Genomic DNA, 27,185 nt, shown 5'->3' on the forward strand with positions numbered 1-27,185 from the left:
TCATCAAAGGTGTACTGTGTTCTTGTTAAAGGAGGCTTATGATTTTTAAAGGCTTTTATGCCTTTAAATATTTTTGGTCATTTTGAAATAATTTATAAGTGGTATACTATCATTATAAAGAGTGTTCTAAGGCTAAGAGGCAAATGTTAGAAATTTAAGAAATATTTAATTTACATATATGTATTTTTTATTTCTTAAATAGGTATTCATCAATGCACTAAAATGGTAGTATTTTTCCATTGAGTAATGGCTACACCTTACTTGACTGAAAAAGCTAAGGTTTTTTAGTTATAATACAGAATATTATTTGAGGTTTTTGGTAAGGTAAACTTGTTTTATATACTTTGGAGTATGATTTATATAACCTATTCAGTTGCCAGGTGGTTTTATTCTTGAGACCTATATTAAGAATTTCCTTTTTTAGTACAGGCCAGTTCTCCCTTACTCACTACTGAAAAGGGGTAGGGAGGGAGGCTGCAAAACATAATTAATGTATAGATCAATTAGATAGATTTTTAAATTGTGAAATTTTTTTTTTCTTTACTGATATAACACTTGGAAGCAATGTTGAATAGAGACATTTAATTTTCTATTGTCATAGTAAAATCTCAAGGAAATTGAGAGCAGGCAGCTTGGGCACCAAAGAAGTTTAAGAAAATGTTATATAAGGACTTTCTGCTGAACTTGGGGAATAAATACTTTTTTGTGATATGTGGATTCTTGTGTTTTTGTAACCGTTTAGGGAAGATGTTCTGCTGTAATGGCTGAATATAAGTTGCAGAGATTTAAGCCCGCCCTTATATTAATGTTCCACCTCATTAACTTAATTGTTAGGGCGTTTACACTTCAGTGATTTAAATAAAATACTCTAAATGTGATTCTGTTGTCTTCTCTTTCCCTCTGTCTCCCGTTTGAGGTCTAGATGATTATGTATTTAGTTTTGTGTTTTCATGTAGACCCTATTGTTAATTCTATTAGGCGTAAGATGATGACGAAGGGAAGCTATTGTATAACTCTTATGCTGCAGAAGCCCTGGAAGATAACGGAATGTATTTATGAAAATAAAATGGTCACTTCTTCAGCTGGTGTTTTATCATTTTTACCTTCCAGTGTTATTCAGAGGACCAGGAACTTCATAGCTATAAGACTTTATTCTGTTTTGGAGTTCAGATTGCTGATTATATATGAGCTTTCACACATATCCAGTGATATAGCCCTAGAACCCAGATAAGGGAAAGTTTTCTTTAAAAGTAAGCTATGTTTGTACTTAAAAATGTTTCCTAAGCATTTTCAGCAAAAGTAGGATTATTCAATGAATTTCCAAGCAAAGTCACCTTTACAAATAGTTGCACCTACTTGCAAATAGTAGACATATTTATGCAGTAAAGTTTTTTCTAAATGATTTGCTGCCAGTTGTGAGCATTCCTTAGCACTGTCTATCCCAAATGCAAGTTACGTGTCTTTGTTAAAAATGTAGAGAAAGGCCAGATGCAGTGTCTCATGCCTGTAATACCAGCACTTTGGGAGGCCAAGGCCAGAGGATCACGTGAGGCTGGGAGTTGAAGACCAGTCTGGGCAACATAGTGAGGCCCTGTCTCTACAAAAATAGACACATGCACACGTATGTTTATTGTGGCACTATTCACAATAGCAAAGACTTGGAATCAACCCAAATGTCCATCAGTGACAGACTGGATTAAGAAAATGTGGCACATATACACCATGGAATACTATGCAGTCATAAAAAAAGGATGACTTTGTGTCCTTTTTAGGGACATGGATGCAGCTGGAAACCATCATTCTCAGCAAACTATCACAAGAACAGAAAACCAAATACCGCATGTTCTCACTCATAGGTGGGAATTGAACAATGAGATCACTTGGACACAGGAAGGGGAACATCACACACCGGGTCCTATTGTGGGGAGGGGGGAGGGATAGCGTTAGGAGATATACCTAATGTAAATGACAAGTTAATGGGTGCAGCATACCAACATGGCACATGTATGCATATGTAACCTGCATGTTGTGCACATGTAACCTAGAACTTAAAGTATAATAATAAAAAAAAGAAAAAATTAGCCAGGCACGGAGGCACATGTCTGTAATCATAGAGAGTCAGGAATCTGAGGCACGAGGGTCGTGTGAGTCCTGGAGTTTGAGGCTTGTAAGGGGCTGTGATCGTGACCCTGTCTCAAAAAAAAAAAAAAAAGAAAAGTTAACTTTTTAGGGAAATGAAGCTTTTATGTTGTCAAGCATTTTTCATTTTATAACAGTATTTAATTGTGAATATATGTTGTTAAATAATTCTGTGAAGTATCTGTTTGACCCATTTAAGTTGAGCAGTGAATTTCTGTTTTACCTAAGTTCATCTTTGTGAGGTATTGGTGTTCCTTTCTAACTATTTATTTTATTTTCCAGCTCACCAGCGACTGGAACCAGCAACTCTGTCAGGGATTGTAGGATTCATCCTTAGTCTTTTATGTGGAGCTCTGAATTTAATTCGAGGCTTTCATGCTATAGAAAGTCTCCTGCAGGTACTGTGCTATTTTTGCAATTTCAGGTGACTGTCCCTGTTCATTCTACTTGTTACATAATTGATTTGAATTGGATTGGGTATTAGTATAATTTACAGTGCAAGCTCAAAATCTGTGTTTTTTTTTATAGCTGCTTTAGCCTCCTTTCTTCTAAAAGCACTGTTGGCTTCTTTGATTCCATCGTCACATGTTTATTTATCATCTGCTCTTTAGCAGGCACTATAGGCACTCTGGGGACCCCAAGATGTGTGTGACATAGGCCTTGCAGTCTCATAACTGAAAGTTGAACTGGGGAGGCAAGGAAGTAATTGCCAAATACACAGAGTTGGGAAGGGGGAGAGGTCAGTATAATCAGGATTAGAGAAGGAAGGTTTTGTGGAGGAGAGTTGAGCAGGCCCTGGAAGATCTGACCAGACAGACAGCAGTGGAAGAATGAAGAGAGCACACGTGGGCTGTGTTTGTTCCACTTCTGCGTATTCACTACTTAGTTCATCTGCTCCTTTTTCTTTTTTTGTTAGTGGTTTCTTAAAACTTGAGCTTCCTGGAAAACCACAAATTTATTCAGATATTTCTAGCTATTTCATTTTCAAGTGGAGTTCTTTTCAGAAACTATAGCTATCAGAATATACTAATTTTTTCTCTTACACTTTTTGTAAACTTTTTGAAATTTTCTTCAAGTTTAGCACATTTGAGACTGCACAGCTTTCCTTTCCTGTATTTCTATTCACTTACTCTGAAGGACTCTTGACACTCCCACATTATGAATCAGTCCTCTTTCGTTGCTCAGCATTAAGTACAGAATACCATTTGTAAAAATCCACTCAGCATACTTTATATTCTGTTTTTAAATTGCTGTTACTTTGGGGAACCCTCAGAGGGTATCTTTCTGCATCTATTTAGCCATGTAAAGCCAACAGCAGATGACATCACAGGTTTCAGCAGCAGAGCTTGTTCCTAAAGGATATGTTATGACTTCCTCATTCCTCTTCCAAACACCCTTTGCCCGCAGGTTAAAGCTCCTCTCCCCTTTTAGGCACAGGACAGCCGGCTGCCTTCCCTTGGCCTATTTCCTATCCACATGCCAGATCAGATTTATTCCAGCAGAAGGAGTTTGGTTTTCAGCTGTTTAGATTACCTAACAAAAAGAAGAAACAAAGGCAATTTGGAGATTGCTGATAGAAAAAGCTTATAAATAAGATACTCTTTTTTTTTCTTTTTGTACTCAACATAGTAGAAATAACAGTAGTATAGGGGTGTGAAGAGTTGTTGGCGAAGCAGGCTTGGGCTTGGGTAGAGAAAATATTGACCACCGCAGAGCCTCACTATCTTTGACTTATAAAACAGTATACAAGTTATGGAACCTGGGGCTTAGACTACATTACCTTTAAGTTAAAATTCAGACAAGGCTATTGTATTTCACAAAACCAGTTTAAGGGAACAATAATTTATTTCAGCCACTCAGATATTATATCCCTTCTCTTGGGCTGATTTCTTTTTTTCTCCTCTGATTTAAAACTTAAAAACTGAGGAAAGTAGTATAAATTACAGCTTTTATGCTTTTGAGATACTGCAACGGACTAAAGCCTACCTTGTTTCTTTATTGTTCCTTGTCTTCCCTCTGATCAGTAATGTCTCTGGCCCATTGCAATTGATAGAGTTTTAGGTTTCGGAAGAACAATAATCTGATTAATTACCACTTAAGTGTAACTGACTGACAGCTCTGAGATTTCTCAGCCTATTATACATTTTAAAAAGACGACTTTACAGACCATGAATATAGATAGAAAATCCCCAACAAAATACTATCAAATTGTATCCAACAATGTGCAAAAATAACACCACAACCAAGTAGAATTTATCCCAGGTATGCAGGGCTAGTCACTCTTAGAAGCCAATTAATCCATCACATCAACAGGCTAAAGAAGAAAAATCACCTGATCATATCAGTAGGTACAGAAAAAGCATTTGACAAAATCCAAACCCCATACATCATAAAATCTTGGAGCAAACTAGGAATAGAGGGAAACATCCTCAATTTGGTAAACAGCATCTATTGAAAGAACCTACAGCTAACATCATCTTTAATGGTGACAAACTGATGCTTCCCCCTAAGACTAGGAATAGGGCAAGGATGTCCCTACTTACCACTCTGTCCAATGTCATACTGGAAGTTCTAGTTGATGCAATAAGATGAAAATAGGAAATAAAAGATATAAAGATTAGGAAGGGAAAAATAAAGCTGTCTTTGTTCACAGATGACATGACTATGTAGAATATTGTTGATTCTTTTTCTATGTAGAATATGCCCTAAATCAACAACAATAACCAAAGCCTGGAATTAATAAGTAATTATAGCAAGACTGCAGGATATGAAGTTAATAGACAAAACTCAATTGCTTTCCTATGTACCTACAAAGAATTAAAATTTGAAATTAAAAATACAATACCATGTATAGTGACACCAAACAAAAAGAGACACTTCAGAATAAATCTAACAATGTATGTACAAGATCTTTATGAGAAAAATGATAAAACTCTGATCAAATAAATCAAAGATCTAAATAAATGGAGAGATATTCCATATTTATAAACAGGGAGACTCAATATTGTTTAGGTGTCATTTCTTCCCAACTTGGCCTGTGGATTCAGTACAATCCCAATCAAAATTTCAACAAGTTATTTTATGGATATTAATAGTGATTCTAAAGTTCATGTGGAAAAGCAAGCACCTGGTGTATAGGGAAAAACAGACTGTTTGCTTCTGTACTCTCATGAATCTCAATACTTCCAGAACTTCATTTTTGACACGAGATGTGTGGGAGGTTTTCTCATATCAACAAATTCCCCAGTACCCGCTAGGTGTCCCTTAATTCGCATCACTTTTGATACTATCTGCCTGGAGTTAACCCAGACATCACAGGTAAAGAGTTCAGTCCCACGAGAATGCTCCCACCTCAGATGCTAGTTGCAAGTTCAGGTTGTCACCAATTGGAAGTTCCCACAACCCCCTCCTTGGATTCAGTAATCTACTAGAGTGGTTCACAGAACTCAGGGAAATATGTTTACTGGTTTATTATAAAGGAAATTACAAAGAATAAAGGTGAATAGCCATGAAGAGGTACATAGGGGAAGGTCTGAAAGAGTCCTGAGCACAGGAACTTCTATCCTCATGGAGTTGGGGCTTGTCACCTTCCTGGCACATGGTACCCACCCAGAAGTTCTGTGAACCCCATCTTTTGGGATTTTTATGGAGGGTTCTTCATGTAGGCATGATTGATTATTAATTCAATCTCTAGTTTCTCTCCCCTCCCCAGAGGGTGGGGGTAGGACTTAAAGTTATTAGCTTCTAATCATGGCTTGGTCTTTGTGGTAACCAGCCCCCATCTAGGATCCCACCAAGAATTACCTGATTAGAATAAAAGATGTTCCTATTACCTGGGAAATTCCAAGGAATTTAGGAGTTCTGTGTCAGATGCTGTGTGTGTGTGTGTGTGTGTGTGTGTGTGTGTGTGTTTGTGTGTGTGTGTGTATAATATATATGAATGAATGAATGAATGGAGATGGAGTCTAGTCCTGTTGCCCAGGCTGGAGGGCAATGGCACGATCTCGGCTCACTGCAGCCTCTGCCTCCCAGGTTCAAGCGATTCTCCTGCCTCAGCCTCCTGAGTAACTGGGATTACAGATGTGCAGCACCATGCCCGGCTGATTTTGTATTTTTAGTAGAGATGGGGTTTCACCATGTTGGTCAGGCTGGTCTCGAACTCCTGACCTCCAGTGATCCACCTGCCTTGACCTCCCAAAGTGCTGGGATTACAGGTGTGAGCCACCTTGTCCAGCCTCACATGTTCTTATCACTCAAGAAATTACAAAGGACCCTGTGTCAACACCAGGGTCAATGACCAAATATAAGAAACAAAACAAAAAAGATCAGATATGGAAACGAGTCTCCTAGCATCTTTATTTACAAGGGTTTTAGGAGCTCTTTGTCAGAAATCAGGGGCAGAGGAGAGAAGAAAAATATGTGGAACTCTCTGCTTAATTTTCTGTAGACCTAAAACTGCTCTTAAAAAGTCTATTTTAAAAATCTATCATTAAAGCATAGACTTTCTCCATAATAAGAAGTTGGAGGGGCCGGGCGCAGTGGCTCACCCCTATAATCCCAGCACTTTGGGAGGCTGAGGCAGGTGGATCACAAGGTCAAGAGATTGAAACCATCCTGGCCAACATGGTGAAACCCCATCTCTACTGAAAATACAAAAATTAGCTGGGTCTGGTGGCGCGCGCCTATAGTCCCAGCTATTTGGGAGGCTGAGGCAGGAGAATTGCTTGAACGTGGAAGGCGAAGTTGCAGTGAGCTGAGATCACGCCACTGCACTCAGCCTGATGACAAAGTGAGACTCTGTCTCAATTAAAAAGAAAAAAAAAAAGAAGAAGAAATTGGAGGAAAACTGGAAAGGGAGGAATGTTCTCCCTCTGGGCTTTGATATTCTTTAGTTAGGTGTTGCTCCACTTGGCAGTTACAGTAGAACCTGTTTTGCCCAGCCCATTCTTAGGAAGCAGTGGATTGGGCCTTCTCTTCCTGTGGAGGGACTGAGCCTTCCCCTGCACACAGGCCAGGTGAGGATATTAGAGTTCCCACCATAATGGAGCCTGAAATCAGGAATTCATGTTTCAAGGTTACATGTACAAATTTATGCCCTCTCAGAACAATGGCCATTTTGAGAAAGCCAGTGAGAGACAGCCATACCAGGTCCTCTGGCCTAGCACCGACCAGTCCCTGCCAGCTCAGCCCAAGTCTCCTCACCTAGGATAGCTTGGTGGAACAACAATATATTTTAGTTTGCATAAGGAAACTGGAGAAAGATAAGAGACTAATAAACATGTTGGGAACTGGACAGATGGAAAATTGGTGGGAATGAGACTTTTGCTGGTATATATTTATATGTATCTTTTATATATTATTTTTAATTTTTGAATCATGAATATTTCACATTTTAAATAATATTTATTAGCACCTGTTATGTAAGCAGAAAAAAAAGACAACTCTTGTTAACTTAATTAGTAGATTTTTAAGCAACAAACATTTCAAGCAAAGTAAAGGTAAATATGTTTGTGGGGGAGCCTGAACATTTTGCAGGGCATTGCAACTTCTTCCTGCCCCATGTTAGATTTCAGTTTCCCTAGAAACTTAAAGAGATTTTTGTTGTTGTTGTTTTTTATTTAAAACAGTTCGTCACAACTATGGTGGTGGAGTGTGAAAGAAGCATGGGGTATAAATTATGAATGGGGAAAAGGTTAGAGTGGTCTTTATTAGTAGGTCGTTTATAATTTGGGAACTCTGTGTATAGGCTTGTATGTTTCTGATGGTGGATACAGAATCCTTTCTTTTGTGTTAGACTAAATTACTCTAACATTTCTTACTTACCTGATTCAGGGAACTGTGAATTGGTTCATATGGGATTCTTAGCTATCTGGAAAATGAGGACATTGGTACCTGCCTCTGTGTTCCCTTAGCATTTAAAGTCTGTTCAGCCATAACCCACCTGAAGTATTCCACATACGCTCATTTAGTAGTTGAGGTTCCTGAGAGTGATTCTCAGAGGAGCAAGGAAACAACAGAATACAAAGTTGGGGATAGTGTAGTCCACAAGTAGTTTGTCACTCATAGGTAGTTTTAAAAGATTTTCAAGCAAATTCTGATCCTCTCACCTAAATGAAAATCAGTACCTTTGCAAATCCACTTGACCAAAAGTAGAAACTCCCATTGTTCCAGTTATTGAAGACTTTATATCTGCATTGAGTACGATGTTGTGGTAAGTGACGGGTGTTTGGAAATATTTTTCCTTTCCTTTTCCCGCTGTGAAGATAAATGAAGGAGCACTATATTAGTGTTAGAATTATCTGCCTTGTAAAGATTCTGTGTCCTAAAAGATGGAATGGATGATAAGTGAACAAAAGGAGAAAATGAAATGTCAGAATGTAAATGGATACAATGATAAACTTAAGAGCTTTAAACCGGATAGGTTCAGGAGTGCAAACTAGAGTAATTTTCCAAGTACATCCTTAGCGCGACTTAACCTGAAAGAAAATACATACAAAATTGGGAACCAGAGGTCTCTTACTTTTAATTTTCCCTTATTGAAGTCTGTTTTATCCTTGTTCACAACTTATATTGGATAAAAGATCCTTTTTATCTTCACTAAAGCCATTAGTCTTAAGACATACTCTTAGCCTTCTTTCTGGTTGATCATTACGTTTTCATTAGGAATAATCTCAAATGTCACTCTAGATAATTTTTGGTTAGTAAAGGTAGAACTTTCTGAGGTGGTCTGCTCTGAAGACTTGAGTGTAAATCCCAGGACTCAGGACTTAAAGTTTTATCTATTTTGAAGTTACCTACAGTGGTGTTACTCGTATCACAATGGTGATAGGGGAGGGGGAAGGGCAGTACCCGAGATTGAGTGGGCTTACTGCTTCTCTGATACTTGATTTAAGAGCAAAGGACTTATTTGGGAATTATAATTTTAGATCTGACTGAAAATATGTCATGTATTTCCTGAGTGTGAGTAATATATAGACATTAAAGCTTACTTTTTTAAAGCCATGAATTCTAAACACTCTTTTTGAATGCTAGAAATGGCTGCTACATTTATCTCTAGTATCTTGAGGCTCATTTAAATTTGAGGACCCACATGAATCAACATTCTTATATATTATTAGTGGTGTTTGAAGATTCAGCACAAGTTTGTTTCTTCCAGATTATTAACTGCCTCATAGGGTGATAGCAAGGGATTTATTCAAATATGTAGCACTGAAGTTCTTCTTAGTATCTAAGTTTAGACTGGGGAGGCTTAGGATGGATATAGTTTTTTTTTGTTGTTTTTTTGTTTGTTTGTTTGTTTGTTTTTTTGAGACGGAGTCTCGCTCTGTCTCCCAGGCTGGAGTGCAGGGGCCGGATCTCAGCTCACTGCAAGCTCCGCCTCCCGGGTTTACGCTATTCTGCCTCAGCCTCCCGAGTAGCTGGGACTACAGGCGCCCGCCACCTCGCCCGGCTAGTTTTTTGTATTTTTTAGTAGAGACGGGGTTTCACCGTGTTAGCCAGGATGGTCTCGATCTCCTGACCTCGTGATCCACCCGTCTCGGCCTCCCAAAGTGCTGGGATTACAGGCTTGGGCCACCGCGCCTGGGCAGATACAGTATTTTTAAGTTCATAAGTTTATTTTGGTGTCCACAGTAATATATAAATTAGAGTATTTTCACTTCCTAACTTTGCTGAGTTTAGAGATGGTAATAAGTTTCTTGTGAATTGATACCTTATGAAAGCATAAACTTTTATGATATTGGCTTATATTACATGTATTTCTTTAAGGATCAACCTTGAAATGATTACATTAATTAGGCTAATACCAACCTGAAAGTAATTTGCATATGGTACATTAGAAAACAAATGGAATCTTCTGATATCTCAGTAGAAATTCTGGCCTGGAAGTTAAAATACCTGGGTCCCATCTGCCAGTAACTAACTTTGTGACCCTACATAGGTTATTTTACCTTCTTGTATCTCATCTTGCAATTCTGCAAAATGAAAGTTTTAGACTACATAAGCCCAGGGACCATTTCTTAGGTCTTAGGAAGACAGTCTAAGATTTCTCGGATTCTAAAATTCTTTGTAAAAGCTTCTACAAAGCAGAAGTCATCAACTTGCTTTTATTTATTATCTTCTTTCCTATAGACTTGTTAATACCTTTTAAAGAAATTATGTCCCTGCTGGCCAGGCACGGTGGCTCACGCTTGTAATCCCAGCACTTTGGGAGGCCGAGGCAGGTGGATCGCGAGGTCAGGAGTTCGAGACCAGCCTGGCCAATATGGTGAAACCCCATCTCTACTAAAAATATAAAAATTAACTGGGCGCGGTGGCAGGGGCCTGTAATCCCAGTTACTTGGGAGGCTGAGCCAGGAGAATTGCTTGAACCCGAGAGGCGGAGGTTGTAGTGAGCCGAAGATCACGCCATTGCACTCCAGCTTGGGCGACAGAGCAAGACTCCATCTCAAAAAAAAAGAAAACAAATTATGTCCCTGCTAATACTTAACAGAACTTTTTCATTTATTTAGTGACATGTCTCTGCTAAGATGTGGTGTCTACTTTCATTCAAAAGAAATAAAAGTATTTTTTCTGATTATATGCTAATTCATTGTTAAAGAATTAGGGGATCATACAGGACAGTGCCGTGAAATAGAAGATAATAAAGATTAAATAACATTAAAAAATGGAGAAAGAAAATAAAAAAGTTATAAGTAAATAAAATAAAAATAACATAAAAAAGAATTGGGTGAAATGTATAAAGAATAAAATAAAAATTATCCCCAAATTTTCATATAGGTACATATATCCATTATGTCCTTTTTTTCACTTACTATTAAAAAGTAAATGTTCCCTAATTATTATAAACATTTTAATAGTATCCTCCTAATACATTGTGTGGCTACTATATGAGGCTTTTGTTGACCTTCATCCTCATCTTTTTTTTTCTTAAAGAGACAGGGTCTCGCTATATTCGCCAGGTTGGTCTTAAACTCCTGGCCTCAAACAGTTCTCCCATCTTGGCCTCCCAAAGTGCTAAGATTATAGCATGAGCCACTGCCCCTGGCCCCATCCTCATCTTTATAAAAGAAAATTTACTTTATTTCTTTTCAGAGCAATACATTGGTACTCTAGTATCCCCTAAAGGTGAATAGTGACATTCATAAAGATTTGTATTGGAACTCCTTACCTCTGCCCTCTTCTTCCCGTCCTCTGCCTTCCTCCCTGTCTCTGTTTCCCCACCACTATCCACTCCCACTTTTGTCCCTGTTCCTGTCCTCTGCCCACCTTCCAACCTCTGGCTATTCCTTCACCTATGTTTCATCTGCACTTCCCTACTGGCTTGTTTCCCTCAGCCCTGCTGTTCTTTAAAAAACAAAAAAAAATAACAAAACCAAAAAAGCCTCTTTACATATGCTCTCTTCTAATTTTTTGAGAGAGTAGAATATGTTTGTTGTCTTGTTCCTTTGCCCTCTATTTCTTAGTCTACTATGATGACTTTTCTACTCCTGTAATTCTCTTAGATATCCACCATTAAGCTCACCAGTGTCCTTTCAATTGCCAAATACAGCAGCTACTCTTTAGAGTCTTATCTTATGTACCCTCTCTGCCTCATCTATCATTATGTTCTTCCTTTTAAACATTTCCTTGTTTAATTTCAAAAAGTAAATTTTATTTCAGGAAACATAGACACAAATCACTGTTAATAGTTTAATGTGTTTACATTTTTCTTCTTGACAAATCTCTTATCCGTTCATTTTTATGAAACCCTTTTCTCCCATTTTGTTTTGTTTTGTTTCCTTGTTTCTCTTCCTATTCCTCAGTTTATTTGATAGACTTTCTTCCTCCACCTGTCCTTTATATAGTGGCATTCTCCAGTATTCTGTCGTTGGCTTTGTATTCTTCCAACTCCATGCCTTCTTCTTGGTTACTTTCATAATGGCCTTTTTGAAAAAATACACATATATATACATAAACACACACACACATGCAGTAAAATATGCACTTGAAAAATTTCAAAGCCTGTAAGAGTTGATATTTTTACGGAAAAGTAATTCTCTCCCAATTTTCTTCCTCAGAGTCATCCTTCTAGGGAGATTATGTGCATATGCTAGTATATAGGTATTTATGTATTTACTTATGCAATTCTTTAAAAAGTTTTTATAGAAATGATAGCATACTCAATACTAACTTGCGTCTTTTTAAGTCTAAAAATATATAGGAGATTATTTCACAGTACACAGAGACCTATTCTATTCTTTTTAGTGGCTGCTTGACTTTGTATTAAATATTTGTGTTTTCCTTTCCCTGCACCACATAACATCTTATTTTGAAATAATTCAAACTTATAGAAAAGTTTAAAGAACAGTAGAATTAACATCCACCCCATATACCTACCTACCATTTTCCTCCTTTCTTTTTTTTTTTTTTTTTTACTGAGTCATTTGAAAGTTAACATTGTAGGTATCATCTCAGTTTATTCCAAAATTGAATTCAATATGTATGTCTTAAGGGCTAAGATATTCTTTTACGTAATCATAATCCTCTTAATCACACCAAAGAAATTTAACATTGGTATAGTATTACCTAATAGAAAATCTGTATTCAGATTTCCACAGTTGCCCCCAGAATGTTCTATATAGTGTTTTGTTCCTCTCTCTAATCTAGGAGCTAATCAAGAATTGAGATTTTTACTTGATTATCATAGGCCTTTCATTTAACTAACTACTATTAAAATAGAAGACTGCCAAGTTAGATCTCTGGATCAAACTCTTTCCTGAAGCAGACTGAAATATCTGCTAAATATAATTATTTGGATGTCCCACTAGCAACTCCAGAATAGCATGTCCACAGTGAGCTCAATATTTTCTGCTCTTGAATTACTTTTCTTCCTATACGCTCAACTTAGTGCATGGTATCATTCAAGCGTTGCCTAAACCAGAAGCCTCTGAGTCATCTTAATCTCCTCCCTCTTTGACACAGTACACGTTAATTCCTTTGCCTTTGATTCTCTTCCTACCTTGTCTACCTGGTTCAGCCTTTAAGACCAGCCTTTAAGACCCAGCCTTTAAGCTTTACTCCCTTTAGGAAGCCTTCCCTGGCCTTTCTTTTTTCTCTATGCAGAATTAGATGTGTCTCCATTGGGCTCCCTTAAGTATCCTCTACACACACCTGTGCCATCAGTTATTACTTTGGATGGTAATTATTGATTTATGTATCTGCCTTCTTAATTAGAGTGACCTCCTTAAGTTGATGTGGACTTAACTCTTTTCTTTTTTTTTTTTTGAGACAGAGTCTCGCTCTGTCACCCAGGCTGGAGTGCAGTGGCGCAACCTTGGCTCACTGCAAGCTCCATCTCCCGGGTTCATGTCATTCTCCTGCCTCAGCCTCCCTGAGTAGCTGGGACTACAGGCACCTGCCACCATGCCCAGCTAATTTTTTTGTATTTTTAGTAGAGATGGGGTTTCACCGTGTTAGCCAGGATGGTTTCCATCTCCTGACCTCGTGATCCGCCCGCCTCAGCCTCCCAAAGTGCTGGGATTACAGGCTTGAGCCACTGTGCTGGCCGGACTTAACTCTTTTCTGTACTAGGGATAGTAACAAAGTACCTGGCTTGTAAATGCTTAATAAATATTTATTAAATGGAAGAATATGCTAATAGGCAGTCTTCTCTTTATCAATTAAAGATTTTTCAAATGACGCAGACAGTAACCCCAGGGAGAGAGGAGTTAGTGAATGTTTCTGAGTATTTACTGTGTACCAGTTACTTTTCTTTGTATTTTGTATTTGCAAATGTTATTTCACTTAATCTCTACAACCTTTAGTTTTCAAAAGAAGAAATTAAAGTTAAGTAGCTGCCCCAGATTGTAAGTAAAGATTCGAACCCAAGTCTGACTGACTGTAGAAATATGCTCCTAAGTGTTTTAAAGGCATTTAAGGCTAGATGCAGTGGCTCACGCCTGTAATCCCAACATTTTCGGGGGCCGAGGCAGGCAGATCACTTGAGGTCAGGAGTTCAAGACCAGCCTGGTCAACATGGTGAAACCCTGCACTCTACTAAAAAATACAAAAATTGGCCAGGCATAGTGGTGGGTGCCTGTAATCCCAGATACTTGGGAGGCTGAAGCAGGAGAATTGTGTGAATGTGGGAAGCAGAGGTTGCAGTGAGCCGAGATCGTGCCACTGCACTCTAGCCTGGGTGATAGAACGAGACTCAGTCTCAAAATAAACAAAGGCTGGGCGTGTTGGTTCACGCCTGTAGTCTCAGCACTTTCGGAGGCTGAGGCAGGCAGATCACAAGGTCAGGAGATCGAGACCATCCTGGCTAACACAGTGAAACCCCATCTCTACTAAAAATACAAAAAAAACTTAGCCAAGCATGGTGGCACGCCCCTGTAGTCCCAACTACTTGGGAGTCTGAGGCAGGAGAATCACTTGAACCTGGGAGGCGGAGGTTGCAGTGAGCCAAGATCACGCCACTGCACTCCAGCCTGGGTGACAGAGCAATACTCCATCTCATAAATTAAAAAAAAAAAAAAAAATGAAGGAAAGGAGAAAGAGAAAAGGGGTGATTAAGAGAGTTAGAAAGTCTAAATTTAGAGAAAAAATACAATATCCAATTGTAGGACAATAAATTATGGTATATCCCCACAATTAAAGGTTATATAATCATTACAAATTGTGTGGTTGAGGAATATTTACTGTCTTGGGAAAGTGTTTATGATGTAATGTGAAGTACTAAAAAGTAGTATAAGAAAGTATCCATCTATTTTTTTAAAGTGTGTCTACATACACAGAAAAGACTGGAAGGAAATACATGAAAAGGTTAGAAGTAATTTTCCCAGAGTTGTAGCATTTATAGGTTATATTAATTTCTTTTTTGTATAGGCTGTATTTTCCAGATTCTTTACAATGAACATGAACTTTTATAATCAGAAAAAAGGTCATTTAAAAACTAAAGGACTAAAGAAAAAATAAGCAGAACTTATGTAAGGTTTTAGAATTATTACACTGGAAAGGTTTCGTGTTGACCTTCCTTGTCTCTGGGGTGCAGCAGGCCTGAGCATCCCAGACAGATGAGTGGTTCCTATTTTAAGATCTTCTCACTAGGATAAGCCAGCTTTCCTCTGCCTTACAGTCAGTTCTGTTGCCCAATAACCAGTGCAAAAGGAATTTTCCCTTTATACTATTTTATGAAGAAATGATAATGAGATACTCTTCTGTGTCTTGTAGAAATTTTCATTGTATAAAGAGATTTTTTTCTCTCTAATATAAGAAAAGGGCCAAATTAATGCTCCTGCCTGGAAGAAAAAAAAAAATGTGATGCTCCTGTCCGGACTTTATGTTTTGCTGTATAAAAACATTGAAAGAAGTTGATAATGTAGATATTTAAGAAGAACCAGAAAGGAATAGGAAAGCATGAGTTGTTACCTGTCTCCATTAGTTTTCAGAGACATTGTCTGCATGAGGTATCTGTTTTTCCTCTGGGTGGCTGTTTTTCAAGCATAGCATGCAAGACTGATTAGTCTTAATTTTTCTCATTGGGATTTAGCACACTCTAGTGGATAGTAGCTTTTCAGTTTTCAAAGTTTTTTAGAAAATCGTATCAAATTACTTTATTGGACAATTCGGTGATATACTTACTAGTAGTAAAGTTTGTCAGTATTTGAGTCAAGTCATGACCCTAGTGAGCCAGAGTAACTTTGTCAGCCACTGGGGCGTTGTACATTTGTACGTGATTTTTTTAGTAGTAGGATGAGAGGCTTTTAATAGTATGTCAGAACTTTTCCCCAGTGGTTTTCCTTTTTTGAGTGGAATGGAATTGATGGGGGTGGCCAAAATGTAGAGGAACACTTGTACCTCTACCTCACACTCTTTAGGCCTTAGAATGTGCTTTATGTTTTCATTTTAGGACTCTTGAGAATTTTTATATACCAGTGTGTAACAATTTTGACTGTGTGTAAACATTGTTATAGCCTATCTTGATGGATTGTTTCTGGAAATGGGCTCCCACCAGAAACAAAAATAATCTTTTATTTTGCTTTTGCAGAGTGATGGTGATGATTTTAATTACATCATTGCATTTTTCCTTGGAACAGCAGCCTGCCTTTACCAGGTAGGTTTTCTTCCATTTTAAAGAAACACTTTCCATTATTGTTTATTTCAGGTATCAATTCTAACAATTGATTGTGCATTTTAAATAAATTATTAAAACTCTGAGTTCTTTGCTTCTCTTTTAATTTGAGCCTGTTTTAACTTTGTGACTTACATCTCCATTTTGAGTGGACATAGATCCCAGTGAACCTGATGTTAACCTTTTTTGTGTGCTGAGGCTTCAGTGGTGGTATGTCATCTGCCTGTGGTAGTAAAGACCACTCCTAGGCTGGGTGTGGTGACTCATGCCTGTAATCCCAGTAGTTTGGGAGGCTGAGCTGGGCGGATCACTTGAGGTCAGGAGTTCAAGGCCAGCTGGCCGACATGGTAAAACCTTGCCTCTACTAAAAGTACAAAAATTAGCCAGGCGTGGTGATGGATGCCTGTAGTCCCAGCTACTTGGGAGGCTGAGACAGGAGAATTGCTTGAACCCAGGAGGTAGAGGTTGCAGTGAGCCGAGATCACGCCACTGCACTCCAGTCTGGGCAACGGGGCAAGACTACATCTCAAAAAAAAAAAAAAGGAAGACTACCAGATTTTCTGGTGTTTGATCATTCAGCTTCCAGGTTCTGCTTATACTCTAGGCTGAGGATTTTGTATTTGGGGGGAAGTTTTTGAATAGAGAGTGGCACAGCAAAAGCAGGATTTTCGGATTCAATTTAGCAGTAATGAATAGAATGGACTATAAGAGCAGAGAGACTGGAAGCAAGGAAATGGTTTGAAATTATTACTACAGGTAGAAAGTAATGCAAGCTAACATATCGTAATGGCAGTGAGGATAGAAAAAAATAGACATTGAGAAGGAAGACTCACTGGGACTTGAAGACTATGAAACTTAAGGAGGGAAGAGATTTTGCACCTGAGTGACGTGGAGACTGATAGTCACATTTCCAAGGCCAGAGGAGGCACACATTTGTAGGAAAGGAAGTTACCGGTTACCCAAATGCAAGAATGTCTTTGTTAAAACATGTTACAGCAAGCAAGGCATTTTGACCTAACTTTTTTTATAAATTACACATTTTTGTAGCTTGAATAAAAAAAAAATTAATGTTAAGAGTCAGAACTGCAAATATAAGACTACCTAAAGTTCAGTGGACGTCTTTAGGGACATATTTTGAATATATGTATTTGACTTTTACGTAAAGACGGTAGACATTTTAGTTCCAGTGGCCCCATTTTTTAAAACTGCTTGTTTTTTTTTTTGAAACGAAATCTGGAGTGCAGTGGCGCAGTCTTGGCTCACTGCAAGCTCTGCCTCCCGGGTTCACACCATTCTCCTGCCTCACCCTCCCGAGTAGCCAGGACTACAGGCACCTGCCACCACGCCCAGCTAGTTTTTTCGATTTTTAGTAGAGATGGGATTTCACCATGTTAGCCAGGATGGTCTCGATATCCTGACCTCATGATCTGCCCTCCTTGGCCTCCCAAAGTGCTAGGATTATAGGCATGAGCCACCGCGCCCAGTCAAAAAATTGCTTGATTTTCTTAACCACTTATATTATCTTCAGAAATTTTCTGTCAAATCTGACATTTAATAATGATGAATGACATTTCATGCAGGAAATGTGAAAACTTACATTTGTTAATGTCACATAGTGCTTTAATTTTATGAAATATTCTTGTATATATTTTTTCTTTTCTTTTTTTTTTTTTCTGAGACGGAGTCTTGCTATGTCACCCAGGCTGGAGTGCAGTGGTGCAATCTCGGCTCACTGCAAGCTCCACCTCCCGGGTTCAGGCCATTCTCCTGCATCGGCCTCCCAAGTAGCTGGGACTACAGGCGCCCATCACCACGCCCAGCTATTTTTTTTTTTTTTTTTGTATTTTTAGTAGAGACGGGGTTTCACCGTGTTAGCCAGGATGGTCTTGATCTCCTGACCTCAAGATCCACCCGCCTCGGCCTCCCAAAGTGCTGGGATTACAGGCGTGAGCCACCATGCCCGGCCTCTTGTATTTTCTATTTTAATTTCTATCCTGTCACAAAAAAATAGTATCTCTTTTCTTTTCTTTTTTTTTTTTTTTTTTGAGACAGAGTCTTGCTGTGTTGCCCAGGCTGGAGTGCAGTGCCGCAATCTTGGCTCACTGCAAGCTCTGCCTCCCGGGTTCACACCATTCTCCTGCCTTAGCCTCGCGAGTAGCTGGGACTACAGGTGCCCGCCACCATGCCCAGCTAATATTTTATATTTTTAGTAGAGATGGAGTTTCACCATGTTAGCCAAGATGGTCTCGGTCTCCTGACCTCATGATTTGCCCGCCTCCACCTCCCAAAAACTGCTGGGATTACAGGCGTGAGCCACTGCGCCTGGCTAATATCTCATTTTTTAAAGTGAGAAAACTGAGGCAGTTTTAGTACTGTTCTGAGATCACATAGTCAGAAAGCAGTAGAGTCAGGACTTAACTCTGGGTCTCTGATTTTGAGTATTGTGTTCTGTCTACTATATCATACTGTCTCTAGGCAAAATTCCTAATTTGCATAATTTTTATAATGTAATAAACTCAATTTTATAACTATACACATGATCTCATTTGATTTTTATCTAAAACTGAGGTATTAGCTTTAATATAATTTTATGAATAATCATTCTTATAAAATACAAGTTTTGGTTGCTTTGTCTTAAGTAATTGTAAATTCTTAGTAATAATGGCAGAATGTATTGAGCTCTTATTTTGTGTTAAGCATTTTATATTCATTGTACCATTAAATCCTCACAAAAAGGAGGATATACCATTATATCCTCCTCACTGAGGTATAGACAGTTCTTATAGCTTGTTAGTGACTTGAACCCAGATCTCTGTGACTTCAGAGCACTTGACTACCAGGCTATAGATATGCACACCTCTGTTACATTTGCCAGAACAGCCTCACGTAGTTCTGAGAGTTGCCTCATGGTAGAGTGGTATCACTCAGGTGTTCTTTTACTTGAGAAAATTAAATAAATTCATGTTTTGAAAAAGAAAAGAAGAAAACTAATTTCCTTCACATTGAAAGGCATGAAACTTGCTGCTTTCTAAATATGAGCAGGGTGATAATAATGCTGTTTTTCCCCCCCACAGTAAGACTTAAGTAATTATGTTTTACCATATAACATGCTCTGTCTTCAGTTGTCAGGATATTTTTAAATCCTCTTTAGATCAGATCTGAAAAGCCTACATTGTTTGTCACCTTTTTCATCAGGATGCAGGTGCTTATGGAAGCCCGAAGCTCAGCCTGATAGGATTAATCTTGATATGGAACATTTCACATAGAGCAAAGGATCAGTGAAGAAACTAGAGACTATTCCTGTTCCCTCAGTGTTTTACTTTGAAAACTTGAAACTTACCGAAAAGTTGAAAAACCAGTATACTTAGAGTCATCAGTTGTTAACATCTTGCAACACCTTCATCTCACTCCCTCTTTATATGTGTGTGCGCATGGCGTGTATAAACAGACCATGCCCGACTTGGAACTTTTTTAACTTTATAATGATGCAAAAGTGATATGCATTCAGTAGAAGCTATGTTTCAGGTACTCACATGACCATACTGGTTTCAGCACACTATTCAATAAATTATAGGAGACAATGAACATATTTTAATAAAACAGACTTTGTATTAGATGATTTTGCTCAACTGTAGGCCAAAGTTTTGAGCGTGTTTAAGGTAAGCTAGGCTAAGCTATGATGTTTGGTAGGTTAATTGTATTAAATACATTTTTAACTTAGGATATTTTCAGCTTATAATGACTATATCAGGATGTGACCCTATCATAAGCCAAGGAGCTTCTGTTGTTATTTATAAAGTAAGTTTCAGACATATATGTATGGGTAAAGTTTTTCTAATTAAACTTTTTATTTTGGGATGATTGCAGATTTACATGGCGTTGCAAGAGAGATCTTATGTACTGTTTACCTGGTTTCCCCCAATGTTACCATCTTGCAAAACTATGTAAAACAGTATCACAACCAGAGTATTGATACTGATATAGTCAAGATACAGAACATTCCTTTCCCCACAGGGATCCCTCATGGTGCCTTTTTATAGCCATATCCACTTCCTTAATCTAACTCCTCCTTAATCTCTGGCAATTACTAACGAGTTCTCCATTTCTAGAATTTTCTCATTTTAAGGACATTATATAATTGGAATTATATAGTATATAACTGGCATAGTTCAGAATGCTATAAGAAAATACCATAGATTGGGTGGCTTAAACAACAGACGTTTCTTTCTCATGGTTCTGGAATCTGGGAAGTCCAAATTCCAGATGCTGGCAGATCACGTTCTTGCTGAGGGCCCTTTTCCTGGCTTGCAGAAGGCTGCCTTCTTAGTATATCCTCACACAGAGAAAGTGCTGAAAGCTCTTCCTCCTTTTACATGGTCATTGATTCCATTATGGGGGCTCTGCCCTCATGACTTTGTCTAAACCTAATTACCTCCCAAAGGCCCCAGCTCCTAATACCATCACATTAAGGATTAAGGGCTTCAACATTTGAATTTAGAGAAGACACAAACATTTAGTCCGTAACAGTAACCTTTTGTGATAGGCATTTTGTTGTTGTTGTTGTTTGTTTATTTGTTTATTTGTTTGGGGGATGGAGTCTTGCTCTGTCACCCAAGCTGGAGTGCAGTGGCACAATCTTGGCTCACTGCAACCTCCGCCTCCTGGGTTCAAGCAGTTCTCCTGCCTCAGCATCCTGAGTAGCTGGGATTACAGGCATGTGCCACTATGCTTGGCTAATTTTTGTATTTTTAGTAGCGATGGGGTTTCACCATGTTGGTCAGGCTGGTCTTGAACTTCTGACCTTGTGATCCACCCACCTCAGCCTCCCAAAGTGCTGGGATTACAGACATGAGCCAGATAGGCATTTTTTTTACTCAGCATAATTCTCTGGAGATTGAGCCAAGTTGTTGCATAATCAATTATTTGTTGCTTTTTATTGCTGAGTAGTATTCCATGATATGTATCAATGATTTGTTCCTTTTTGTTTTTTTAAAGACAGGGTCTTGCTCTGTCACCTAGGCTAGAGTGCAGTAGTGTAATCATAGCCTTACTGCAGCTTTGAACTGGGCTCAAACTCCTGAGTAGATAGGACTATAGGTGTGTGCCACCACACCCAGCTAATTCTCTAATTTATTTTTGTAGAGATGGGGTCTTGCGATGTTGCCCAGGCTGGTCTTGGACTCCTGGCCTTAAGCAATCCTCCCACCTCGGCCCCCACAAAGCTCTAGGGTTACAGGTGTGAGCCACAACATCCAGCTTCATTTACTTATTGAAGGATATCTGAGTTGTTTTAAAATGTTGGCTATTATAAAGCTGCTATAGACATTTATGTGCAGGTTTTTGTGCGGACATAAGTCTTCACTTCTTTGGGATAAATGCCTAGGAGTACAATTGCCAGGTTATGTGGTAGTTTTATTAAGAAACTGAAAAACTGTTTTCCAGAGTAACTGTACCATTTTACATTCCCTCCAGCAATGTGTGAGTGATCTAGTTTCTCTGCATCCTCACCAACATTTGGTATTGTCGCTATTTTTTATTTTAGCCACTCTTGTGTGGAGATAGCTCATTGTGGTTTTAACTTGCATTGTTTAACATCATTAGCTAATGATGCTAAACATTGTTTCATGTGTTTTTCATTTGTATACTATCTTCAGTTGAAATGTCTACATGTTTTGATTTTTTTTTTTTTTTTTTTTTTTTGAGACAGTCTCGCTCTGTCACCCAGGCTGAAGTGCAATGGCATGCTCTTGGCTCACTGCAACCTCTGCCTCCCGGGTTTAAGCGATTCTTCTGCCTTAGCTTCCTGAATAGCTAGGATTACAGGCACCCACCATCATGCCCAGCTAATTTTTGTTTTTTGTTTTTTGGTTTTTTTTTTTGTAGAGATGGGATTTCACCATGTTGACCAGGCTGGTCTTGAACTCCTAACCTCAGGTGATCCACCCACCTCGGCCTCCCAAAGTGCTAGGATTATAGGCGTGAGCCACCGTGCCTGGCCTTGCTTGTTTTCTAATTGGATTATTTGTTTTTTCACTGTTTTTCTTAGAGTTTTTCATACAATTGACCCTTTATATTTGTGGGTTCTGCGTTCGTGGATTAAACCAACCATGAATTGAAAATACTTGGAAAAATATTGCATCCATACTAAACATGTACAGACTTTTATTTTTTGTCATTCCCTAAAGAATATAGTATAATAGCATTTACATTGTATTAGGTATTATAAGTAATCTAGAGATTATTTAAAGTATACAATAGGATGTGCATAAGGGTTAAATGCAAATATTGTGCCATTTTATATCAGAGACTTGAACATCCACAAATGTTGATATCTGAGGGAGGTCCTGAAACCTATGGATACTGAGGGACAGCTGTATATTCTAGATACTAATCCTTTGTCAGAAAGGAAGTGTGCAGATATCCTTTCCCAGTCTATGTTTAAAAAAAAATAGTTTCAGATCAGTCTGTATCTTGTCTTTTCATCCTCTTAACAGGGTTCTTCACAGAACAAAAGTTTTTAATTTTGATAAAGTTCAGTTGATCAATTTTTCCTTTTATTGGTCATGCTTGTGGTGGTCAAGTCTAAGAGCTCTTTGCCTACCCTTAGTTTCTCTACTATGTTTTTTCTAGACCTTTAATACAGTTTTATATTTTACATTTGTGATCCATTTTGAGTTAATTTTTGTATGAGATGTGAGAGTTAGATAGCTTAAACCAAGGTTCCTTTGTCTATATTGTTCCAGCACCATCTATGGCAAAGGCAATTTTTTTTCCTCCATTAAATTGCTTTTGCACCTTCGTAAAAAATCAGCTGGACATACTTGTGTGAGATTATTTCCGGGTTCTGTATTTTGTTGCATTGATTTTTTGGTCTATCCTTCCACCAGTACCACAACATAGTGTTGATTACTGTAGCAGTATAACTCGTCATAAATTTTCTTAGTAGTTATAGAACTATTCAAATTATGTTTCATGTTGAGTGAATTTATGGTAGTTTGTGTTTTTTGAGGAAATGGTCCATGTTATCTAAGTTATCAAATTTATGTGTTTAGAGTTGGTTGCAGTATTCTCTTATTGGCCTTTTGATGTCTTCAGGGTCTGTAGTGATACCCCCTGTTTCATTCCTGATAATGGTAATTTGCATGTTCTCTCTTTTTCTTTGTCAGTCTTGTTAGTTTTATTGATCTTTTCATGAGCCAGATCTTTGTTTCTTTGTTTTTTCTTGCTGTTTTTCTGGTTTCAATTTTATTGATTTCTGCTTTTATCTTTACTATTTTCTTCCATATGCCTGCTTTGCATTTATTTTGTTCTTTTTCTAGGTTCTTGAAGTAGGCGCTTACATGATTGGTTTGAGAATTTTCTTTTTTATAATGTATGCACTAATTCCTAAAGATTTCCATCTTAGCACTTCTTTAGCTGTATTCCATAAATTTGGTATGTTTTATTTTCATTTTCTCTTAATAATTTTTAAAATTTCCTTAAGACTTCCTCTTTGACCTGTGGATTATTTAGAATTGCATCGTTTCACTTCTAAATGTTTGAAGATTTTCTTGTTATCTTACCATTACTGATTTCTAGTTTGATTCCATTGTGATCAGAGAACACACATTGTGTGATTTCACTTCTTTTAAATTTGTTGAGGTTTCTTTTATGGCCCCAAAGTATAGTCTGTCTTGTTAATATGTTCCATAGCCACTTGAACAGAATGTGTATTCTGCTGTTATTGGGTGAGTGTGTTCTGTAAATGTTTAGATCGTGTTGCTTGGTATTGTCAAGTTCTATATTCTTGCTGATTTTCTGTCTAGTGTTATACCAGTTGGCTAGAAAGGAGTATTGGATTATAGATTTTTCCATTTTGTACTTCAGTTCTATTGCTTCATGTATTTTGTAGCTATGTTGTTTTGTTCGTACACATTTAGGATTGCTGTGTCTTCTTGGTGGATGGGCCCATTTATCATTATATATGTTCCTCTCTGTCCCTGGTTATTTTCTTTGCTTGGAAATATTTTGATATTTATCTGGTATCAATATAGACACTTTTGCTTTCTTTTGATTACTGTTTATGTGATATATCCTTTTCCATCCTTTACTTTCCTATGTTATTTAAAGAGAGTTTCTGACAGACAGCACAGAGTTGATTCATGTTTTTTAATCCACCCTGCCAATCTGTGTCTTTTCATTGCTGTACTTAAGTCATTTATAGTTAATGTAATTATGGATATGTTAGGGCTTATTTTTTGTTTTGTTTTTTTCATTTTTCTTTTTTTTTCTTTATTTTCCTGTGGATTACTTTAACATTTTAAAAGAATTCCATTTCAGTTTATCTGTGGTATTTTTTAGTATATCTATTTGTGTATCTTTTTAAATGATTGCTCTAGGCATCATGTAATACATACTTAACTCTTTATGGTCTTCTGGTGTCAACATTTTACTAGTTCAAGACACCTTATCTCCCTAGATGTGTTTTTGCTCTCCCCTATTTATAATTGGCTCAGATATTTCCTCCACATATATTTAGAACCACATGTAGCCAGTGTTATAATGATTTTTGTTTTAACCATCAAACATAATTTGGAAAACTCGAGGAAAATGAAAGCCTATTGTATTTACCCATGTTTTTGCATACCATGTCCTTTTTTCTTTCCCCACATTTCAAGATTCCATCTTATAGTTTTCTTTCTATTTAGAGAGCTTCCTCTAACCATTCTTTTATGGTAGATCTGCTAGCAACAAATTATCTTAATCTTTCATCTGATAAATGTTTTTACTTTCCTTTTATTCCTGAAGGATATTTTTGTTGAATACAGAATTCTGAATTTGGCAGCATTTTTTTCTTTCAGCCCTTGAGAAATGTTCTACTTTTTTTCTGGCCTCTGTGGTTTCTGATGAGAATCCCACCGTCTTGTTACTGATGAGAAATGAATTATCTTATGACTGTCAAGTGAAGATAGATGTCCAGAGTCCCACGTGTTCTCCACTGATACCACAATAAGTGGGTAGAGGAGGGATTCATTGCCATCTAGTGAGAATGAAAGTCCTGACTTCTACCTGCCTTCTCTGAAGCCACGCTGAAGGGTTAGAGCATCTGCTTACAATGTTCTAGGCTCTCAGCATTTGATGGTGTGGGTATGGGTTGGTCACGGGTTTTTTTGTGTGATGTTTGGCTAGAGTATAATAGTTACCGTTTAAAAGTTTTCTGTCTTGCTAAGGTGCCTCTTTCCTAGTATTTTACCAGAGAGAGCAAGATCTTACTGAGTTACTGAGGGTTTTTTGTTGTTGTTGGTTGGTTGTTTTGATATGCATGCATTGGCGTTTCTAGTTGCCAGCTTCTTCAGCTCCAAGTCTGGGATATATGAAGCAAAAAAGAAAACTCAGAGGACCTACCACTGTGTCATTCTTGGATCTCAAGATCCTTTATTTGTCTGCTTTTCCTCCACAGTACAGTCTTGTTATGCTTGTTTTACATATAATGTCCAGTGTTTTTATTTGTACTTAGTGGGAGAAATAGGGAAAAGTGTGTCTGCTCCATCTTCCCAGAAACAGAAGTCCCTGAGCAGTTGTTTTTAAAGTAAGATACAGACATGATATTTTTTACCTTAAAATACTTCATGATGTATCTTCTGAGAACACAGACATCTTTCTACATAGCCAGGACTTCATATCACATCTAAGAATTTAACATTGATACAATGTTATCTAATATAGGATTCCTATTCAGATTATTTCAGTTGTCTCCAAAATGTTTTCTGTGGTTGTATTTCCCCGATCCAGGATTATGCATTTCATTTGATTGTCGTGTAGTTTTTGGTCTGTGATAGTCTCCCAGCCTTTTTGTTGTTGTTCTGTTTTATTTTGGTTTTGTCTTTCATAACACTGACTTTTCTAAGAGTTCAGGCAAGTACCATATAGAATGACCCACAATCTGGATTAGTCTCTGTTCCTCGTGATTAGATTAAGGTGAAATATTCTGGCAACAGTGCTATATGGGTTGAATATCTCTTGTTGCTTCAGTCAGGAAACGTGATAAGTTTAATCATTTGGTTAAGATGGTGTCTACCAGATCCCCATTGCAAATACATCTTTTTCTTCTTTGTAATAAGTAATATGTGGGGTAGAGACCCATTATTTTAAAAAGCCCTGGAAAACCATGAATTAAAAAAAAAAAATATATATATATATATATATATATATAAACACACACACACACACACATATTTTTTTTTTAATTACTGGAAAAGCTAGCTCATTTTTACAGTAGCATTCCAAGCAATAAGTATAGGTAAAAACTGGAAACATAAAATCACCATTAAGCGAACACCACAGTAATCATTGTTGCAGGCAAGAATCATTAATGGATACTAAAATTAGTGGGCAAAAGTATGATGAGATAAGATATTCACATAATCTCAACTCCCTGCCCCAAAGACAATAATTGCAAAGGGAATAGATACCACCTTATGAAGTGATCTAATTTAACATGTAGTAACATGTATTGCATATCACCTCTGCGGTATTCTTGCCAGTATTGTATAACCTCATTTCAATCTTGACAAAACATCAGACACACCCAAGTTGAGGGACATTCCTACAACATAACTGATGACTACTCTTCAAGACTGTCAAGGACATGAAATTTTTTTTGTTTAAAAAAGATGGAGGAGCTGTTACAGATTGGAATAGACATGACAACTAATGCAATACAGAATCCCAGATTAGATTCTGGACCAGAAATCTAGTGGGACAGTTGGCAAAATCTGAATAAAGTCTGTAGATTAGCTAAGAGTATTGAATCAATGTTCATTTTCTGGTTTGATGAGGATACTATGATTACATGATAATTACATGATTACATGATGATTATACTATGATTAAATAAGAGAATAACTGGGAACAGGGTGAAGAGTATACAGAAACTATTTTTGCATCTATAAGT

The 27,185-nt window shown here is 37.6% G+C and overlaps 1 protein-coding gene across 3 annotated transcripts in view; it reads left to right on the forward strand.

Annotated features, from left to right (window-relative positions):
- SEC22A (SEC22 homolog A, vesicle trafficking protein) overlaps window positions 1-27,185 on the forward strand; it is a 79,443-nt gene that overhangs the window by 42,034 nt on the left and 10,224 nt on the right. For all 3 annotated transcript variants that reach the window (XM_030942104.1, XM_010370784.2, XM_030942108.1), the window contains 2 exons: window positions 2,422-2,537; window positions 16,169-16,234. In XM_030942104.1, the coding sequence (XP_030797964.1) occupies window positions 2,422-2,537; window positions 16,169-16,234 (182 nt within the window). The remainder of the gene's footprint in view (window positions 1-2,421; window positions 2,538-16,168; window positions 16,235-27,185) is intronic.

The sequence above is a fragment of the Rhinopithecus roxellana genome, chromosome 1, assembly GCF_007565055.1.
Source record: "Rhinopithecus roxellana isolate Shanxi Qingling chromosome 1, ASM756505v1, whole genome shotgun sequence".
Taxonomy (NCBI): Eukaryota; Metazoa; Chordata; class Mammalia; order Primates; family Cercopithecidae; genus Rhinopithecus; species Rhinopithecus roxellana.